The sequence below is a fragment of the Carassius auratus genome, unplaced genomic scaffold (assembly GCF_003368295.1).
Source record: "Carassius auratus strain Wakin unplaced genomic scaffold, ASM336829v1 scaf_tig00217029, whole genome shotgun sequence".
In the NCBI taxonomy this organism is placed as follows: Eukaryota; Metazoa; Chordata; class Actinopteri; order Cypriniformes; family Cyprinidae; genus Carassius; species Carassius auratus.
In genome coordinates, this window is record NW_020528861.1 from 64130 (window position 1) to 84389 (window position 20260).

Sequence of the window (20260 nt, forward strand, 5' to 3'; positions counted from 1 at the left end):
TATTTAATATATCATTTAATTTTCACTGCTAAATATCACAAACATAAGGTTAACTTTCTAAAATGTATGGAATGCTACATTGGCAGTTGTTCATTGGCAAAACAAACATGAACAAAAGGCAGAAGCCCTCAAAATATGGATTGTGGATGTCTGTTGTGCAAATTGCTAAAAGATTACAATATATTATTTATTATTATTATTATTATTACTACTACTAGTTAAAAGTAACAAAGATAAAAGTACAAAACATATTAACATTTAGTACGAAGAGGTGACATAACTTGCAAAGCACCCTGTATACATGTATATAACAATTAACAATACAAAACGAAAGTATGGTGGCGTTGATGTATTTCCGCTCTTGAGTGGAGCGCCACTCGCCCCGATAGAGGTGACGTAATTTTTCGGGAAAGTGTTGCCCGGACCAACATGGCGGCCGCGTCGTTAGTGGATGTGACGTATTTCCTTTCTTGAGTGGAGCTCCACTCGCCCCTATGTCTGCAGCCAGACCGTCTTGCAATGTGCGGAATACACTGTGAAGTCCACTTCGCAGCGCACTAACTGTCGAGTTGAACACGCCCCAAAGTCACACACGGAAAAGATCTGAAACGAAACTAACCCTGTGTGTTTAAATCCGAAGACTGTATTCTGTGGTAAGTTTAGAAGTTATTATTTATGTTGTAATGCATATATACAGGAACTTATCTGCCATTTAGGTTTCTCCGCTTTCTTCCAAACTAGAACATTCACAGTGTGCAAACGTAGTTACCAAAATGGAAACGTAGTAAGACTGATCAGTTGATTAACTATTTAGACTGAATGCATGGCGTAACGTTGTTTTAAAAAAGGAGGAGGAGCAGGACTTTTGGTTTAATTGATCAAGAGAGAACTAATGATGTTTTTGTCTTTACATCTATTGTAACTCAGTAATTTATTAATCCTGAGATTCCAATATCAGAGATCCGCGTTAATGTGGTTGAACAATTAAGCGTATCAGATGATTCTAATTCGAAATTCTTGAATAGCTTTAAAAAATATATTAACTAATATAATAGTTTGGAGTGAGCTGCAAATTTCTGTTTTACTTCGTGTATCTGAAAGTTAAAATGTATATTTGCCAGTTTTACTGCAAATTTGTTGTTGTCCTGTTGAAGATATTTACCATATAAAGGTCTTAAATCAGGAGAAAGAGGTGGAGAACACAGCTCCAAAATGAGTCACTGCAAGGAGAGGAAGGAGAAGAAAGAAGAGTATGGTGCAGGACCCAGCTGTGTGTCAGTGAAGAGTGATCAGTCTATGCGCAACCCCAATAATTTCAGTGATGGAGCAGTGACCTCTGACCTCAGGTAAAATAAGAGTACCATTTACATGTATGCATTTGGCAGATGCTTTTATTCAAAACAATTTCCAATGCAGTCAAGCTACTCAGTGCAACACTAGCTGGTATTTGGGACAAGAAATTGATAGACAAACAGTAGCTAGGTACAGAATTTGTAAATAAAATAATAATAAGAAAGAAAATAGTTGTTTTCACAAAACAGTACATACTGTTTAAAAGCAGCTTATCAGAAAGGTATCTTATTGTCTAAAGAGAAATGCCTAAATTAAATGTTTCTTAATTCCAGTGCAAGGGACCCATATCCCAAAATGCTGTACATCTCATGTTAAATAGGCAGACAAGACTGAAATCTAAAACATCCTGGGAGGTGGTTCCTGAAGAGTGGGGTCAATATGTATTTGGTAAATTGGATCACAAGTAAACAACAGAAACACATTCCTGTTCACATCTGGTGTATTTGTCTGCCTCTCTTGTCCTCTTATGACCACTCCTTAGCTGATTTATTTGATTTATTTATTTGGTCTATTTGCGGGATACTCTTAATTTCATCAGTACAACTGTGGGAGGTTTAGAGGTCACTACACACTAATGTTATCAGTTTTAATTATTGTGTTGTTGTTAGCAAACAGATAATGCTGTATGTATTGTAAGCATTTTCATATTTTTCAGTCTAAATGATAAAATGAGCTCACACAACTTACATATTAAAGGATGTGACTGAAAAATATAAGGAAAGCAACACATTTGACTAGTGCAATTTAACAACTTGTTGCACAGTCATTATCGGTAGATGGAGAGGACTTGGTCTTTTGCGGCAGATCAAACACATCTGATCAAATGTGTTTTTGGCTATCTCTTGAAGTGGTCAAAAGAGGACATTCTCAAAACCAGGTTTAAAAATGGAAAAAATTCAGTCGTTTCACTCCGAACAGAACTGGTATTATAACGTTTCCGTTCCTACGTTCCTCATTAAACATTACCGTTCCTAAACTGGTTTAATTTGTAAAAAAATTAAGGGTTAATAATTTTATTTGCATACACTTTAAACAAGTGTATAAACACTCATTTTCACTCAAAAATAACATAGTCTAGCACACTTAAACATTTAATGCATAACATGGTTAAAACCACAACAGAAATGTATCTCCATTAATTATAAAGCATAAACAGCTGGAAAAGTATTGACCCATTTTACTGAACTGTTCGTACTGAACAAACAAAGGTCTTCTTTTCAGAATAGTGATAACGTTCTGTGTACATAACTTTCTTGCAACACTACATGTTTTAGAAATTAAATGAATAAAAAAAAAATAAACTGGATAACCATTGTTCTTTTAATGCACCATCAACTGCTAATTTCAAAGTAGGCTATAACGCTAAAAACCCAACGCGACACATCCTTGCATTACAGAATCAAATTCAGTTAGCTAATTAAGCTTGACCATTTAATGCAATATAACATTGTAAAATAAAACCACAATAACAATTCTACAATTTAATAAAAATAATTATAGAATAATAAGCTAAAAAAAAAAATCTGTATCTAGGATCAAGAAATAAAGCAGCCACAAAAGCGTCATTGTCAAAGAGTGCTGTTTGTCATGATTTGAGACACTGAACAAGGTGTTTTGCAAAGGGATTGTCAACTCTGTTGGTACACAGTACACACTGAAGCCAAACACCGTAGAAGTCACCCGCTGTGAGCTGGTCGGATAGGAGGCTTTCCGTAGCAGTTTTCGCTGGTTTCAGTGCATGCACCAAGCTGGATATTGCCTTCCATTCACTCTCACCTAAATGCAGTTCTTTAATATTCGGTGACATGTCCTCACAAAAATTCCTGAGCTCTAAAAGCCGCTCCAGCATATCATGTGTAGAATGCCAGAGCGTTGGACAGTCAACAACTGCCCTTTTGTGCCCCATTCTCTTAAGAAGAGGGACAACATTTTGTGTGCGCAACTTTTTTGGGTCTCCTTTGCATATCAGATAGTAAAGACACTACCTTTAACATTTTAGCTCCATTATTTGACGTCATTGAGTGAATTGAGCATCTGGCGCGAATGGTGCTTTTTGTGCATTTATTCGCGTCTGCCGCCCGAATTTTTGAACTTTGACGTCAATTCGCACCACGTTAACCAATCAGGAGCCTGCTCCGGAGTCACTCATTCAACATGGAGGAATGACTGATGTTGTCAGTGAGCAGTCAACCAGAGCTATATGACACAAGACAGGAATAAAAACGACCTCGCTTGGAAGAGTGTGTTGTAAATACACATTTAACTTTTGAGTCACGTACACGTTTATTGACCCGCTGCCTTTCCGCCGTTTTTCACAACAATTTTACCCCTAATATAGCCTACAGCTACTCTTCACTAACAAGATAATGTATTTATTCAGAGGAAGTGTGCAGGAAAAGTGGAAAAGACCCGAGTGCTCGATCAACATCAGCCATCTTGCAAACAGACAACCGTAAGCATTAGTAAGCATTAGTAACCTTCCCTTTAACTCATTCTTGAGCTTTTCCCTTCCCACCTGAGCAAAATTTGACACCATATCATGGATATTTGATGAGTTGATGGCAAACTAATTTCCTATAGCCTCTTGTATTGGCTTGACAGTTTTTCTGAAGCTGGTGTCTTCCATTAATGTTAATGATGGTCTCCCGTTGACAGTTACTAGTTCTAGGCATGCAACTTTTAGAACATCAGGATTCATTTGAATATGCAGGTCTGTTGTCTTTGGCTTTTTCACTATGACCGCGTCAAGAGTTGTCTGTCCATCTGCTGTAGATGCTGATCTTTTAATGCTGCTTGAAATAGCATACTCAGCTGGATGTTTACGTTGAATATTCCTCTGCAAGTTTTCCTCCGTGATTGCCACCTATTTCTGCCCTGCATCCCTCAATATTGCAGACAGGTTTGTTAGCCGATTTTTCATAGGAGAAATACTGCCGAAAAGTATTGTCTTGGTGGCAACCCATCTAAAAAAAAGTCATTGACAGTGGTATAAGTTAATAGGCCAATTTGGACTTTTTTACGTTCTAAAAATTAGCTCACATTAATTACAGAAAATAAATCATAACAGTTTTCATTACTACGTAAAGCTAATCTTAATGTTTCTAAGCATGTCTTATTTAAACATACCTCTGAAAATTTGATGGGTAGCCAACTTTGTTGTTAAAGACAAATCTAATTGGGAGAAATGGACTGCCTATGACTGCTGCGCGGCATTTTTACTCACGCTCAATGCTTCATCGTCACATGCTCAACTATTCTATTGTGATTTGTCACTGTCTAATTAAAATATTAAAGTGAACGATAAAATAACGTTATTAACCGGTTAATGGTAATTTCAAATAAGTGTTTCTGTTCCAAACGATTAAAATGTATTTAGTTTTCGTTTCTGTTTTTGTTCCTGTAAAAATTTTGTTCTTTCCGGTTTCTGTTTTCGTTCCTTGAACCGGTCCGGAGCCCTGCTCAAAACCTTGTTTACATCTGTATTTAACAATATCCCATCTGAATTTTCATAATAATATCCAGTGTAAACAGGACCTACTGTAAATGTTTAGACAGTGAAGAAAAAAGCATTGAGAAGAAGTCAGAGCTGTGGGAGTCTGTCCTCATTTGGCATTAAATAATTGTGCATCTAGTTAAATCATATGTGTAATGCAAGAATGAAATAAATTATTCATAACTGTTTAAGTATTTAAAGACTGGTACATTGCTTAAGTACACAAGAGATGTATAGACCATTGTAAAGACCACCCAATATCCCGTGACTGAATCCACTGGAATGTTCCAGTCTTTCTCAACCTTTAAATTGAAATTGATTTTACTATCTTTAAATTATAATGCTGTTTGACATTTTTTAAAGCTTAAATTTAGTTGATGTTTGTTGGTGTCTTTTGTATGTTGTGATCAGATCTGTGCCGTCCTCTACATCCCACTATCAGACCCACATCATGGAGGACAAAACTGAAGCAGTCCTTCAGACACACACACTGGAGACAGGAGACCTGCAGAGAGTCAAAGACCAGCATAAAACCAGCATGAAGAACAAGTATGAGAGATTATTTGAGGGAATGAAACTCCAGGAGAATGAAACCCTCCTACACAGGATCTACACACAGCTCTACATCATAGCGGGAGAGAGAGAAGGAGTGAATGAAGAACATGAGGTTTTACAGATGGAGAAAACAGCCAGAACACAACACTCACAAGAAACTGCAATCTACTGCAATGACATCTTTAAAGCCTCAGTTGAACCAGGATGTGAGGAGAAAGAGCAGATCAAGACAGTTCTTACTAAAGGCATCTCTGGAATCGGAAAAACAGTCTCTGTGCAGAAGTTCATTCTGGACTGGGCCGAGGGAAAAGCCAATCAGGATGTAGATTTCATGTTTGTGCTTCCATTTCGAGAGTTGAACTTAATCCGAAATAATCAGTACAGTCTTCACAGACTTCTTCTGGACTTTCATCCTGAACTTCAAGATCTGGACTCACAGATTTATGAGGAGTGTAAAGTTGTGTTCATCTTTGATGGTCTGGATGAAAGCAGAATCACACTGATGTTTTCAGATGATCAGAAAGTTTGTGATGTGACTGAGACTTCATCAGTGGCTGTGTTGATGTCAAACCTCATGAAAGGAGAGCTGCTTCCCTCTGCTCTCATCTGGATCACCTCCAGACCAGCAGCAGCCAATCAGATCCCCTCCGAATACATCCACCGTCTGACAGAAATTCAGGGATTCACTGAGCCTCAGAAGGAGGAATATTTCAGGAAGAGAATCAGTGATGAGCATCAAGCCAGCAGAATCATCTCACACATCAGAAGAGCAAGAAGCCTCCACATCATGTGCCACATCCCCATCTTCTGCTGGATCTCATCCACTGTGCTTCAGAAGCTCCTGGAAGAAGATCTGAGAGCAGAAATCCCTCAAACACTGACAGAAATGTACATCCACTTCCTGCTGATTCAGATGAACATGAGGAAGCAGAAGTATGAAGAGAGAGATCCAGAGAAACTCCTGCAGTCCAACAGAGAAGTGATTCTAAAACTTGCTGAAGTGGCTTTCAAACAGCTGATGAAGGGTAATGTGATGTTCTATGAGGAGGACCTGATTGAGAGCAGCATAGACGTCACTGATGCCTCTGTGTATTCTGGGATTTGCACTGAGATCTTTAAGGAGGAATCTGTGATTCATCAGAAGAAAGTCTACAGCTTCATTCATCTGAGCGTTCAGGAGTTTCTCTCTGCTTTCTATGCATTTTACTATTATGTAATTATGCATATTGATACATTGCAGTTTTGTGATGTGATGCACAATCTGCATAGAGATGCAATAAATAAGGCCCTTGAGAGTAAAAATGGCCATCTGGATCTGTTCCTGCGGTTCCTGCTGGGCGTCTCACTGGAGTCCAATCAGAGACTCTTACAGGATCTACTGACACACACAGAGAACAGCTCAGAGAGCATCAGGAGAACCACACAGTACATTAAAGAGAAGATCAAAGATGGACATGAACTCTCCACTGAAAGATCCATCAATCTATTCCTCTGTCTGCTGGAAGTGAAAGATCAGACTCTGTCCAGAGAGATTCAGGAGTTTGTGAAATCAGACAAACACTCAGAGAAGAACCTCTCTCCTGCTCACTGCTCAACAATCGCCTACATGCTTCAGATGTCAGAGGAGCCACTGGATGAGCTGGACCTCAAGAAATACAACACATCAGATGAGGGAAGAAGAAGACTGATACCAGCTGTGATCAACTGCAGAAAAGCGCTGTAAGTGTTTTCTAATGTCTCGATCATTTCAATTGCATTGAATTGAACAAAAATAAACTGATATTAGTTATCATGTGTTCTGCTCTCTTTCAGTCTTGCTTGCTGTAATGTCACTGCTCAGTCCTGTACCATTGTGGCATCAGCCCTACAATCCTCAAACTGTGTCCTGAGAGACCTGGATCTGAGTAACAATGACCTGCAGGATTTAGGAGTGAAGCTGATCTCTGATGGTCTAAAAAATGCCAACTGTCAACTGGAGATACTGAGGTATTACGAACATATACGAGATGATGTACAGACAGCCAGTCGTAATGTTGATGGGTTTCTGTAGATGATCTGACTGTGTGTGTCTGTAGGTTATCTGGCTGTATGGTGACAGAGGAAGGCTGTGGTTATTTGTCTTCAGCTCTGAGTTCAAACCCCTCACATATGAGAGAGCTGGATCTGAGCTACAATCACCCAGGACCATCAGGAGTCCAGCTGCTCAAACACAAACTGGAGGATCCAGAATATAAACTGCAGATACTCAAGTATGTGGAGCAGTTATGACTCATATGTGTATCTGTATGTGATCTGGGTTACCTAAGAGGGAATTTGTGCAGCCTGTTTAGAGAAGTCTTTGTAAAAAGGGACCCATGAAGGAAGGTGCAGACAAGGATCTAAGTGCAGGGTGATTTAATAAACAAAACCATCAGGAACCAAGGAATATGCATGGCAGGAACACAAACATCTAACATCTAACAAACATTATACAGTCATGCCCACAAATATTGGCACCCTTGGCAAATATGACCAAATAAGGCTGTGAAAATTAATCTGCATTGTTAATCCTTTTGATTTTTTATTTAAAAAAAATCACAAAAATGTATCCTTTCATTGGATAATAAGAATTTAAAACGGAGGGGAAATATCATTATGAAATAAATGTTTTTCTCTAATACACATTGGCCACAATTAAGGACACCCTTTTATTGAATTAATTTTTAAACCTCCATTTGCCAGTTTAACAGCTCAAAACTGTCTCCTATAATGCCTGATGAGGTTAGAGAACACCTGACAAGAGATCAGAGACCATTCCTTCATCCAGAATCACTCCAGACCCTTCAGATTCCCAGCTTCTCCTCTTCAGTTCACTGCTCTCATTTTCTGTACACTGTAAAACCCGATAAGTAAACTTTACTCAAACCGTTTGAGTAAACAGATTGCCTTGATTTAAACCATGTAAGTTTTAAAACTTTGCATTTAAGTAATTAAGTGATTAACTAAGTGCTGATTGAGAATTAGTGATGAACAGCTGCTGTTAACAAACAGAATCACTGAAGAAAAGAGAAACACAAGAACTACTCCAACTGACTTCAGACACAGCCTTGGATGAAATCAACTGAAATAAAATACATGAAATCTCTCAAGATCTGATTAAACAACCCCACAAACAGCATCAGCAACTCCACTTATTAATAACCAGACTGACTTTATTTCTGTCAGACGTCTACAGAAGATCTTATTGAGAATGAACTAAGGTTTAGATGTTGATTTATTGTTTCATTTGAAGTAACCATGTTAGAGATCAGTGTCTGCTTTAGTTGGGCTCTTGACCCTTGACTTCTGTCTCAGTCTTTTCTCTGGCTGTTATAACTGTGTGTTTCTAAAACAATACCTGTACCTAGGTGTAGGTTGTTATACTTTATATTGGTGATAATAATCATCAATTATTGATCCGTATGGAGTCTAATCTCTGTTGAAATAGGTATTGTGTAATTTGATTGATTATCATAAAAGTGATTCTAAGAGCAAGTGGTTCTGTAATAATCAGTTAACATGAAGGACTTTTCAAACAGTGTGGTCTTCTACGGTGTTAAACAGTCACACAAAGACATCAATAATCAGAATATGAACCTCAACAATGGTGACCATAAAATAAAAAAATAAATTCCTGCAGAGCATGCTGGGAGCCATGGATGAGTTCTGTACTACAATAGTACCCAGAATGCATTGCAGCATGTTTTTTTCGTCACCATTGTAGAGGTTAATATTCTGATTATTAATGTCTGTGTTTGACCAATTACTGGCATAGAAGAAAAATGTATGTGTACAAAAGTTTAGAAAGTCATTTTTATATTAACTGATTATCACAGAATCACTGGCTCTTAATGTCACTTTTACTAGAATCACTTCTACTAATTACACAACATCTACTTCATCAGAGATGAGACTCCATACAGAGCAATAATTGATGATACTCATCACCGATATAAAGTATAAAAACCTACACCTAGGTACAGGTTAACACCTGACGATATTTCTTCTGGGCTATTGAGTTACAACAAATGTGTTTTAGAAACACACGGTTATAACAGCCAGAGAAAAGACTAAGACAGAAATCAAGGGTCAAGAGCCCAACCAAAGCAAACACTGATCTCTAACATGGTTACTTCAAATGAAACAATAAATGTAATTATCAATGAAGATTCGGGAGGAGCGCGTCAGATACTTAGCCTAATCATCACAGGTGGACCACAATCAAGTAATCAATCCCATAGTATAAATATCGCTGACTTACCTCTATCCATTGACGGTTTATCAGCATCCCTCCTCCACCCCATCTCCTCACATCAAGTTCACTTTATAATATACGGGGAAGGGGGGGTACTCTAGGTTCGGAGCCCTTCCCCGGACAGCACGCCAAATACGCATACCATACTTCAGCTAATTATATGTAAGCGTGAACTCAACATCTAAACCTAAGTTCATTCTCAATAAGATCTTCTGTAGACGTCTGACAGAAATAACGTCAGTCTGGATGTCTGAAGTCAGTTGTAGTTCTTGTGTTTCTCTTTTCTTCAGTGATTCTGTTTGTTAGCAGCAGCTGTTCATCACTAATTCTCAATCAGCACTTAGTTAATCACTCAATCACTTAATTGCAATGTTTAGCTTCTTTTCTGAACTCAACTGAATTAAGTAAAGAGTATTTATAACTGTTAGTTTTAAAACTTAAATGGTTTAAGGCAATCGGTTTCCTCAAATGGTTTGAGTTAACATAACTTGTCAGGTTTGAGTGAGGCTGTGTCTGAAGTCAGCTGTAGTTCCTTTCTCTCTTTTCTTCATTAATTCTGTTTGTTAACAGCAGGTGTTCATCACTAATGCTCAATTATCACTCATTTAATCACTTCATTATTTAATTGTAATGTATATCTTCTTTCAGTGAACTCAACTGAATTAAGTTCAAAGTACTTAAATGATTTAAGGCAATCGGTTTCCTCAAACGGTTTGAGTAAACCTAATTTGTCAGGTTTTTAAGGATATCTGTTTACTCAAACAGTTTGAGTTATGTTACTTGTCAGGTTTTACAGGGTTCAGGTCAGAGGACTGGAATGGCTATAGCAGAAGCTTGGTTTTGAGCTCAGTGACCCATTTCGGTGTTGTTTTTGAGGTTTGTGTTTGGATTATTGTACGGTTGAATGATCCAAACATGACCCATTATAAGATTTCTAACAGAGTCAGTCACTTTTTGATTTTTTATCTGTTGGTATTTAATAGAATCCATGATGCCATGTATTTAAACAAGATGTCCAGGACTTCCAGCAGAAATATAGGCCCACAACATCAAAAATAGAGCAGTATATTTCATTGTACACATGGGGTACTTTTTATCCCTGTTTTCACCAAACCCATCTTGAGTGTTTACTGCTAAAAAGCTCATTTTTAGTTTCATCTGATCATAAAAGCCAGTCCCATTTGAAGTTCCAGTCGTGTCTGATAACTGAATATGCTCTAGTTTGTTTTTGGATGAGCTAGGAGAATTTTTCTTGAAACCCTCCCAAACAACATGTGGTGATGTAGGTTCTGTTTGACAATTTTTTTTAAGGTTTTCTGAATCAGAAACTCAACTATTTTCTGCAATTCTCCAGCTGTGATCCTTGGAGAGTCTTTAGCCACTCAAACTGACCTCCTCACCATGCATTAGGACGATATAGACACACGTCCTCTTCCAGGCAGTTTTCTAACATTTTCTGTTGATTGGAAATTCGTAATTATTGTCCTGATGGTGGAAATGGGAATTGTCACTGCTCTAGTTCTTTTCTTAAAGCCACTTCACCAATTTGTGAAGCTCAATCATCTTTTGCTGCACATCAGAAATATATTCTTTGGTTTTTCTGATTGTGATGGATGATTAAGGGCATTTGGGCTTTGTTTTCCCTCCACTTTATATTTCTGTGAAACAGTAAGCAATGGCTGGATAATTTCATGTTTATAACCATGCTGGAGTGCTCAAAATTGTGAATATGAATGGGAATATACTTCAGAGATATTTTACTCATAAGAATTTCTAGGGGTGCCAATAATTGTGTCCAACGAGTATTTGAGAAAAACATTAATTTCATAATGATATTTCCCCTCCATTTAAATTCTTATTATCCAGTGAAAGGATACATTCTTGTGATTTTTTTTAATAAAAAATCAAAAGGATTAACAATGCAGATGAATTTTCACAGCTTTTTTGATCATATTTGCCAAGGGTGCCAATATTTGTGGACATGACTGTATATCTAACTACTGACAGACCAACACAGTAAACACAGGATCTTAAATATACAGGATAACAAACTTAAATGAAATTAATGAAATCAAAAAGCACACACAGGTAGACTATGTGCTTACTATATTTCATGCACACTACTCACATTATGTGTGTTTTGATCAAATGTTCATAAAATAAAATTTGAATAAAAACATTATGTGTATTCATCATGTAAAGTGATTGTGTCTTTTCATGAGGCTTGGATTAAACCACTTAAATTGTATTAATTACTTTTATAATTCCTTTATGTCCTTTTTGGACCTTGAAACAATGGACACAATCTTTATTTGTGTTTGGAAGATGAATCTGATAATCTGGAGGGGTTGGAACGACACAATGGAGAGAAATGATAACAGAAAAGCTACAAATCTAATTCAATAAGTAGTTTTAACAATCTGCCTTCATATAAAATCTTTTTTGTTTGTATGTCTTTTTTTGTCTCTGTTAGTTTGGACCACGGAGGACATTTCAGAATCAAACCAGGACTGAGAAAATGTAGGTTCTCTCTCTCTCTCTCTCTCTCTCTCTCTCTCTCTCTTTCTCTCTCTCAAAAAAACTAAACAAAAACATGACACTCCAGTGTATATTTAACGATGCCATAGATGATTTTTATCACTCTTCTTGTGTTCAGATGCCTGTGATCTCACACTGGATCCAATCACAGCACACACTCAACTCGTCCTGTCTGCAGACTACAAAAAAACAACATGTGTGAAAGATCATCAGCCGTATCCTGATCATCCAGACAGATTTGCACAACAGGAGCAGGTTATGTGTAAAGAGAGTCTGACTGGACGCTGTTACTGGGAGGTTAAATGGAAAGGCTCAGGTCATGTAGCAGTGACATATAAAGGAATCAGCAGGAAAGGTGGGATTGAATGTTGGTTTGGACTCAATGAAAAGTCCTGGAGTATGTATTGTTCTGATATTAATTATACTGTCTGGTACAATAACAACAGCACTGATGTAATTGGCCCTTCAGCCCGCTCTAATAGAGTAGGAGTGTATGTAGATGTGTCGGCAGGCACTCTGTCCTTCTACAGTGTCTCTGACACACACACATTCACACACATATACACATTCAACACCACGTTCACTGAACCCCTCTACGCTGGATTTGGGGTTTATCCTAAATCTTCTGTGTCTCTGTGTCAGATTTAACAACCTATTGTTAAGAACCACAGACACACAGGAAAGAAAAGAAAAAGTTATTGCTATTTTATATCTTAAAATTGCAACTTTCTTGATATTGTGTCATTTAATAGTCAGAAGTACGAGAAATAGATTTGCAATTGTGAGATGAAGTCAGCTTGTAATATAAGTTTACAGTGTGAGATACAAAGTTGCAGTTATGAGTAGTTGCATTTCCAATACTTAGATTTTTATTGTAATATATAGTCATATTTACCAAAGAATCCCACTTTTCAGAAAGTCACCATTGCACGAAAATGAATTAATCAAATTTGACATACAGTTTACATTGATATTAATAATCAAATAGCTAATTAAATGCAGAGTGCTGTGAATTTGAAGTTGCAAGATATTCTGGGTTTCAGTGTCATTCAGTGTATCAACAAGGCTTTACTTTAATGAGCAATAACTTCCCTTTAATGTGGAATTACTTCCACAAGTGCAAATAAAAGATGTGATTGGTTGGACTTTCTGTCACATTGTCAATGTAACTGATATGGAAATCATATTGTTAAATTGAGTAGAATTAACTTAACATTTGGTCAAACCTGTATAGGAGTGTTTTTACCTTTGAGTCATAAAGTTTTTATTTGCTGTGTTGGCTCTTCACTTTTGCACCATAATTGCATGGGATTTGGTTTTATTTGAGCACTCAACAGTCTTAGTTTATATTTGTTTTAATTCTCATGATCAAAGCTGGTCTGTAGAAACACTCTGGGATATTAATTTGGTGTGATCTTATTCAAGCTCTTGTAAATGTCACTGTATCAGAGGATCCACAGACTCAGTTTCATCCTGCTGGATTTTAGATCAGCGTTTTCTCTTTGTTCAATATCATAGTTAAAATAATTGTTAAATGAGTTATGTGCAACACTGATACTATGCATTTCTGAATTAGTTTTATTGCCATTTTTTTAAACATGATTGAGTTTTATGTAATGAATTATGTTAGCTAAAGCTATAATCTAAAATGTGCATAGTAACATCTAAATTAAATATCCAAATTAATAATTATTGAATCAAGCTTATTTGATGAGGTTGGAAGTGAAAGTTACTTTTAAGCATCAGATCAGGTGAAAATGCACAGTTTAATACTGGGCTACTGGTTTTCTTCAATAAATCTTTATACATGGTCACTCTCTGTCATGTTATATCATTATATTTCAGAGTTAGGAATGAGAGATGCAGATTACAATATTTATTTAGCTGATCGTACATTCAGACAACAGTGATTAAGTGTGTGATTACAGCATGTGTTCAGACAGATGTCTCTCACACATGGTCTGCTCTCCTCTTTCATGTATCATTCCGATTTCTCCTCATCTCTCAGTCTTTTTTCATTCTTCCTCTTTATTGGCTGCTCTCTCATGTATAAATGGATGTTGTTGGTATCTCTGCTACTGGACGGGGGTCTCTGTGAGTCTGTTTGTCCATGACAGTCTTTGTGGGACACAGCTGGTGTCTGCTCCTATTCTGTCTGATTTATCAGACTGCTGTGAGCCGGGAGTGAGAGACAATGGATACGCATGAAGAACAGTTTATACTTCATTTAGGACACACTACACCACTGCAAGGTAAGATACAAACACACATGCATTTGTTTCATTATATTAGTGAGGACATTGCATAGATGTATACTGATTTTCTATCAAGTTAATGATATTTTCTATCCCCTCTACCCCTACCCCTAAACTTACCCATTACAGAAACGTATGCCACACACACTAGGCTTAGAGTAAACACATGATTTGGTTGATTTGTAAGCTTTTTTAACCAGTGTGGACCAGTATAATGTCATTATTTGTATGTTGGCATATTATTTAAGTGTGGACATTTAACCCGCACATGTATAATTAAAGTACACACACACACAAACACCGACCACTTTACCCACTGACCAAAAGGGTGAAACTTTGACGATTACAGTGCTTAAGTAAATTATAGGCTATTTGATAGATTAGGTTTTTATATCCTCATACTTTTGTTACATTCCTACCACATCTTTAAAAATTGTAGTGTTCCTTTTATTGTATGATATTTAAATTAACAATAAATAACATTTTATAATAGATTGCGTTTCAGTACTGCCTAGACCTTGCACAACCCCAAATCAAGCCCTTACAACAATGCAAAAACAGAAACAACAGCATGTTGATATAGATATGCACATGCTCAGTAGCCACAGCTGTATCTCTTCTAGCCTTAACCATTTAGTGTGGTATACTTGACACAGTACAAAATAAATGCTGAATAAGGTATCCAAATGATCACATCAATATCAAACTATTAAAAGAACTGAAGTTGACACGGTAATGCTTTAGATTACAACCTGCAAAGAACTACATAAGTATACAGAATTTATGTGTAGGTTTCTGTAATCATAGTGTACCTATAAAGAACATACGTGTAAGTATAAGGGAAATGAAAGTATTTATTTTTTCTAACACTGTAAAACCTGATAAGTAAACTTTACTCAAACCGTTTGAGTAAACAGATTGCCTTGATTTAAACCATGTAAGTTTTAAAACTTTGCAATTAAGTAATGATTAACTAAGTGCTGATTGAGAATTAGTGATGAACAGCTGCTGTTAACAAACAGAATCACTGAAGAAAAGAGAAACACAAGAACTACTACAACTGACTTCAGACACAGCCTTAGATGAAATCAACTGAAATAAAATACATGAAATCTCTCAAGATCTGTGTCTGTCAGAGGTGGGACTTTCAAGTAACAAGCAAGTCTTCAAGTCATATCCCAAGTCCTCAAAGGGTTAAAGTTAATTAGATAATTAAGTGACTAATTAAATGATGATTGTACATTAGTGATGAACAGCTGCTGTTAACAATCAACATCACTGAAGAAAAGAGAAACACAAGAACTACAACTGACTTTAAGCACAGCCAGGGCCGTAGCTGGGGTTTGTGGGGCACTGGTGCAGGTTGTACCAGTGGGTACACAGTTTGAAATTGTTTAATTTGCATGTTCATTCTTATTATTTATTTGTACTATTTACACAATGTTTAAGCTTGTTTAAGTTTGTAAGTGTAGGTGTAGGTGTAGGTCTAAGTACAGAAACCGAATAATCAAATGTAAAATAGCACTGCATAGTCTTCAGTGTAAAATAAAATATACAGTTAAACCAAAATGTATTCAGATACCTTCAACATTTCTCACATTATCAGTTTATTTGCTATAGTTTAGAACATGGTAATAAAATATAGAACAAGAACTCCTAGTTAAACTGTCAGAACAAATTTATCTTGATAATGCCAGAAAACTTTGATAAAAAGGTGTGTAATGGATTACAATCAAACAAAACTTCAGACAACTGTAAGTATGCCAATATTTACACAACTATCATTACTTTGTTGACCAATTACCCCGACAACCATCTGAGGGTTAATTTTGTTCACTCTGTGGTTAATTAGCAATTAAAGAAGAAATACTTATGCAAAACACGGTCAGGTCAAAGTGTCTGAATAATTGTTGGTCCCAAATAGTTTATCATTTTCACTGATAGTCCACAGTATGAAGAAATTTTGGGTATAATATTTCACAGCTCACTTTATTTTGCTGAAGGTTACATAAATGAATAGTGCCCTGCACCCACAAATAAAAAATGTCAAAAGAAAAATATATCTGGTGTCTGAATCATTTTCGGTTTGGCTGTGGATTAAATTTTGTTAAAACTACAAAGTAATTCAGTCAAGAGCAGTAAGTGATTTTCTGCCTTTAATTTTCTTGGATTAACGTTAAATTTAAAATTAGGTGCAGTCACTTTAAGAGACAATGCATCCATTATAATAATACACATCTGATTTTTTTTCTGCACTTTTAACTTTCACTTAAGACATAACCGACAGTTTTTTCGAACATACTTTCCAAGACAGGTATTTAGACATCATTTTGTATGTATTTGTTGTTACAAAGCAAGAAGAGGCAAATTCAGTGTTCAATGGCTTTGAGACGCGTCTCTCTGCATGTGCCCTGTGTGCACAGAACACCGCGCGCCGGTGCTGAATTGGGCTCCTTCAAATCTTTTTCTGTTCGCATGTTTAAACTGCGATTTGTATTCGTTCGTTCAGATGCAGGAGGATGCGAAGGAGAGCTTGGGTTAGGTATTGCTGTCCGTGATACCCGGCTCTCTGATTGCGCACCGAACACAGCGCGCGATTAACCGGCCATTCTGTTCAGCTTTTCCACGTCTTGTGTTTGAATGCTTTAAACTCTTTTGAATGTTCAAATTGGCAAGGCTTAAAACACGTGAAAATGATAAGCTATCATGACTAGGGGTGTAACGGTTCACAAAATTCACGGTTCGGTTCGATACGATACACTGATGTCACGGTTCGGTTTGGTTCGGTACGTTTTAGATACAGCAAAATGTAAAAACATCTCAACTTTTCAGAATGCCGCAAGCGCACCGCGGGTCATGTGACAAGAACTAACCAATCAGCTTCATCCTTTCCCGTAACAACGTTGAGAGCTCAGCCAAGATGAAGGAACAGCTGATCATAGTTGTATATGGATTGCAATTTTGAAATAAATTTAGTAGCAGAGTTACTGCAAGCGATTTTTAGAGTTGCAAATCCATTTATCCTTCGCTGAAATTTCCGCGTCTCATGGAGAGAGCACGTCATTGTTGCTTAGCAAAGACAGACGCCTCATGAGCGCTTCTGCCCGAGCGCTTTGGAAAGGAGGAGAAAGAAGCGCCTAGCGTTTTCCATGCGTTTTTAGGCACGATATGTGAACGGTCCCTAAGGCGCTCGCTCACTCAGCACGCGCTGAAGGCTCATTGCAAAATGTCTAATGCATTTAACAGACCAGAAATATAAGATCCTAAAATAACCAACAGCTCTGGTGTTTGGGTGCACTTTGGATTCCCTGTAAGCTATAATACCGGTGTCTAAATGCTGCAGGGATAGTTTGTTGCATGCGTGTTTCTCCTTTTTTTTGTCTTTTCCCAGATACTGACACATATATTCCAGATATTCCCGCTGGTGTTTTTTTTTTTTTTTTTTGTATTCCCGCTGGTGTACCCTGTCATGTTGCAGATGCAACATACCGTTGTTTTTTTTATCCACCACTCTCTTGCCATCACCATTATAGCTTAAAGGGAATCCAAAGTGCACCCAAACACCAGACCTGTTGGTTATTGGAGGATCTTCTCATTTCTAGTCTGTTAAACGCATTAGCCATTTTGCAACGAGCCTTCAGCGCGTACTGAGTGAGCGAGCGCCTGCTGAGTAGCCTAACATAAACATATAAGATGGTGTTTTTTTCTTCTTCGGGGGTGTCAGGGGCGTTGCCTGTTACGTCGTTTGGGTTGTTGGGCTACCTTGTTGAACGCATATCATTATATTTCTCTCTCTTTTTTTTTTTTTCCAAATATAATTCATTACTCCAACGAACCGTTCGGTATACGTAATGCGTACCGAACCGAAAGCGTCGTACCGAACGGTTCAATACGAATACGCGTATCGTTACACCCCTAATCATGACTAAACGCAGCAGTGGCCCAACTCTTTTAAATGTCTTTTTAGGCTGGCCTCAGCCAGTCAGTTGAGATCATTTGGGGCCCCCCTTCACCCATGAGCCCCTATAATTGTCACCACCTTTCACCCCACTAGTGACGGTCCTGAGCACAGCTTTTGATTGTTTCTTTGAATGTTTGCTGTAAAACAATAATAAAATTGTTTAAAAGCAAATTCATAGAAACTGCTTAAAGGCTCAAGAGCTCCACTGAAGCAAATACTCACCACAGTTATGGTGGCACAGTTTTTTTTTTTTTTTCTTCCAGTTGATTTCATCCAAGGCTGTGCTTAAAATCAGTTGTAGTTCTTGTGTTTCTCTTTTCTTCAGTGATGTTGATTGTTAACAGCAGGTGTTCATCACTAATGCACAATCTTCATTTAATTAGTCACTTAATTATCTCATTAACTTTAACTCTTTGAGGACTTGGGATTTGACTCAAGACTAGTTTGTGACTTGGAAGGAATGACTTGGTTCCTCCTCTGATGAAATCAGCTGCTGAGTTCATGGGTGGAGCAAAACATGGCAGGACTTTTACTCTTTGGCCCCTGGACTACCCAAATCTGGGCCTGACCTGTGTTAACCACACAGATCATGCCCATATGTGAGTATAGCAAACAGCATAGATGGGTAGATGTTCCATTTTGCAACCTGCCTTCTTCCACTTGTAGCCCTTTAATGATGAGATCACCAAAGTCAACGTTTATGTTACCTTCTTCACAATTCCCTATAGATCTCGGCCCAGTCGGGAATTCATCCGAAAACCACATATCTGTCTCCTTACTGGGAAACACCACAGTTTCTAACGGCAGCTGCAGTGATGCAATGACTTTACAGCGATTGGCTCTTTCCTTTAGAAGGTGGGACATAATCTGTTATATTGTGCTTTGCAGTTTTCCCCATTAATAAGTGATATGTGAATGGTATTTGTATATCTTTAGTCTTTGGTTTTGAATGTAAGTTTAATCGGTTAGAAATGATATAGCACAATAAAGGCTGGGATACCCCACATGACAAAATCTGAAGAGGTTTTAAAGTCTGGTAGTGTGTGACCCTCATTTTGTGTGTGATGGCCAGTTTTTCCTTCATGACTGTTCACAGTTTTGGTAAATGTATGATTTATTGTGTTTTAAAGTCACTCCGATCACAACCAACTGATGCAGAAAGGTGTGGCTTGTTGCCAGGAGACGCTTGACAAATTAAATCAATGTGTTTTAAAATCATCTTTAAATATCAAACATGTTTGATCTCCTCGAACTGGATGGAATTAAAGTCTGAAGCTAAAAAAAAAATGTAGTCTGTGACCATCATAAACTACACAGTTTTCTATGAAATCTGTCAACTCAGATCTACAGACTGGATCTGACTTTTGGCAACTAGCGTTGACTTCTCCAGAGAGAAAATCGATAGAAAACTGGGGTAAAAATCATGTAGTGAATTCTAGGCTGAAATCAGACTGGTTTGGAGATCTGAGATTATTTAAGATATTATAGCTTGAAAACTCTAGGAAGAAATACATTTACAAATTTTAGTCTCAAAATAATAATAATAATCTTAAATAGAATATCAGAATGGTTGCTTTCTCAAGTCAACATAAATATGATATACTTTGTGCAGCATTGTCAGGTTCATTTATTTTAATAGCAGCTTCACAGGATAAAAAAATAAAAAATAAAAATAAACTGTAATAAAAACATAATTTAAACAATTTCAAGAAATTCTGTAGTAAACTATTTGACAGTAAACTGACAGATGCTTTTATGCTGTTAAGAAGATTGAAGACACATCACTACATTCCCTTCGCTTGTACTCTTGTATCACTGTATGAGTGAACACT

The 20260-nt window shown here is 37.2% G+C and overlaps 1 protein-coding gene across 1 annotated transcript; it reads left to right on the forward strand.

Annotated features, from left to right (window-relative positions):
• Positions 1-573: 573 nt before the first annotated feature.
• Positions 574-13958, forward strand: LOC113099755 (NLR family CARD domain-containing protein 3-like). Its single transcript, XM_026264700.1, has 7 exons — positions 574-653; positions 1184-1346; positions 5258-7120; positions 7214-7387; positions 7477-7650; positions 12148-12194; positions 12331-13958. Exons 2-7 carry the CDS (start codon positions 1213-1215, stop codon positions 12858-12860), a joined length of 2922 nt encoding a protein of 973 aa, XP_026120485.1. The 5' UTR covers positions 574-653; positions 1184-1212; the 3' UTR covers positions 12861-13958.
• The last annotated feature ends 6302 nt before the right edge of the window (positions 13959-20260 follow it).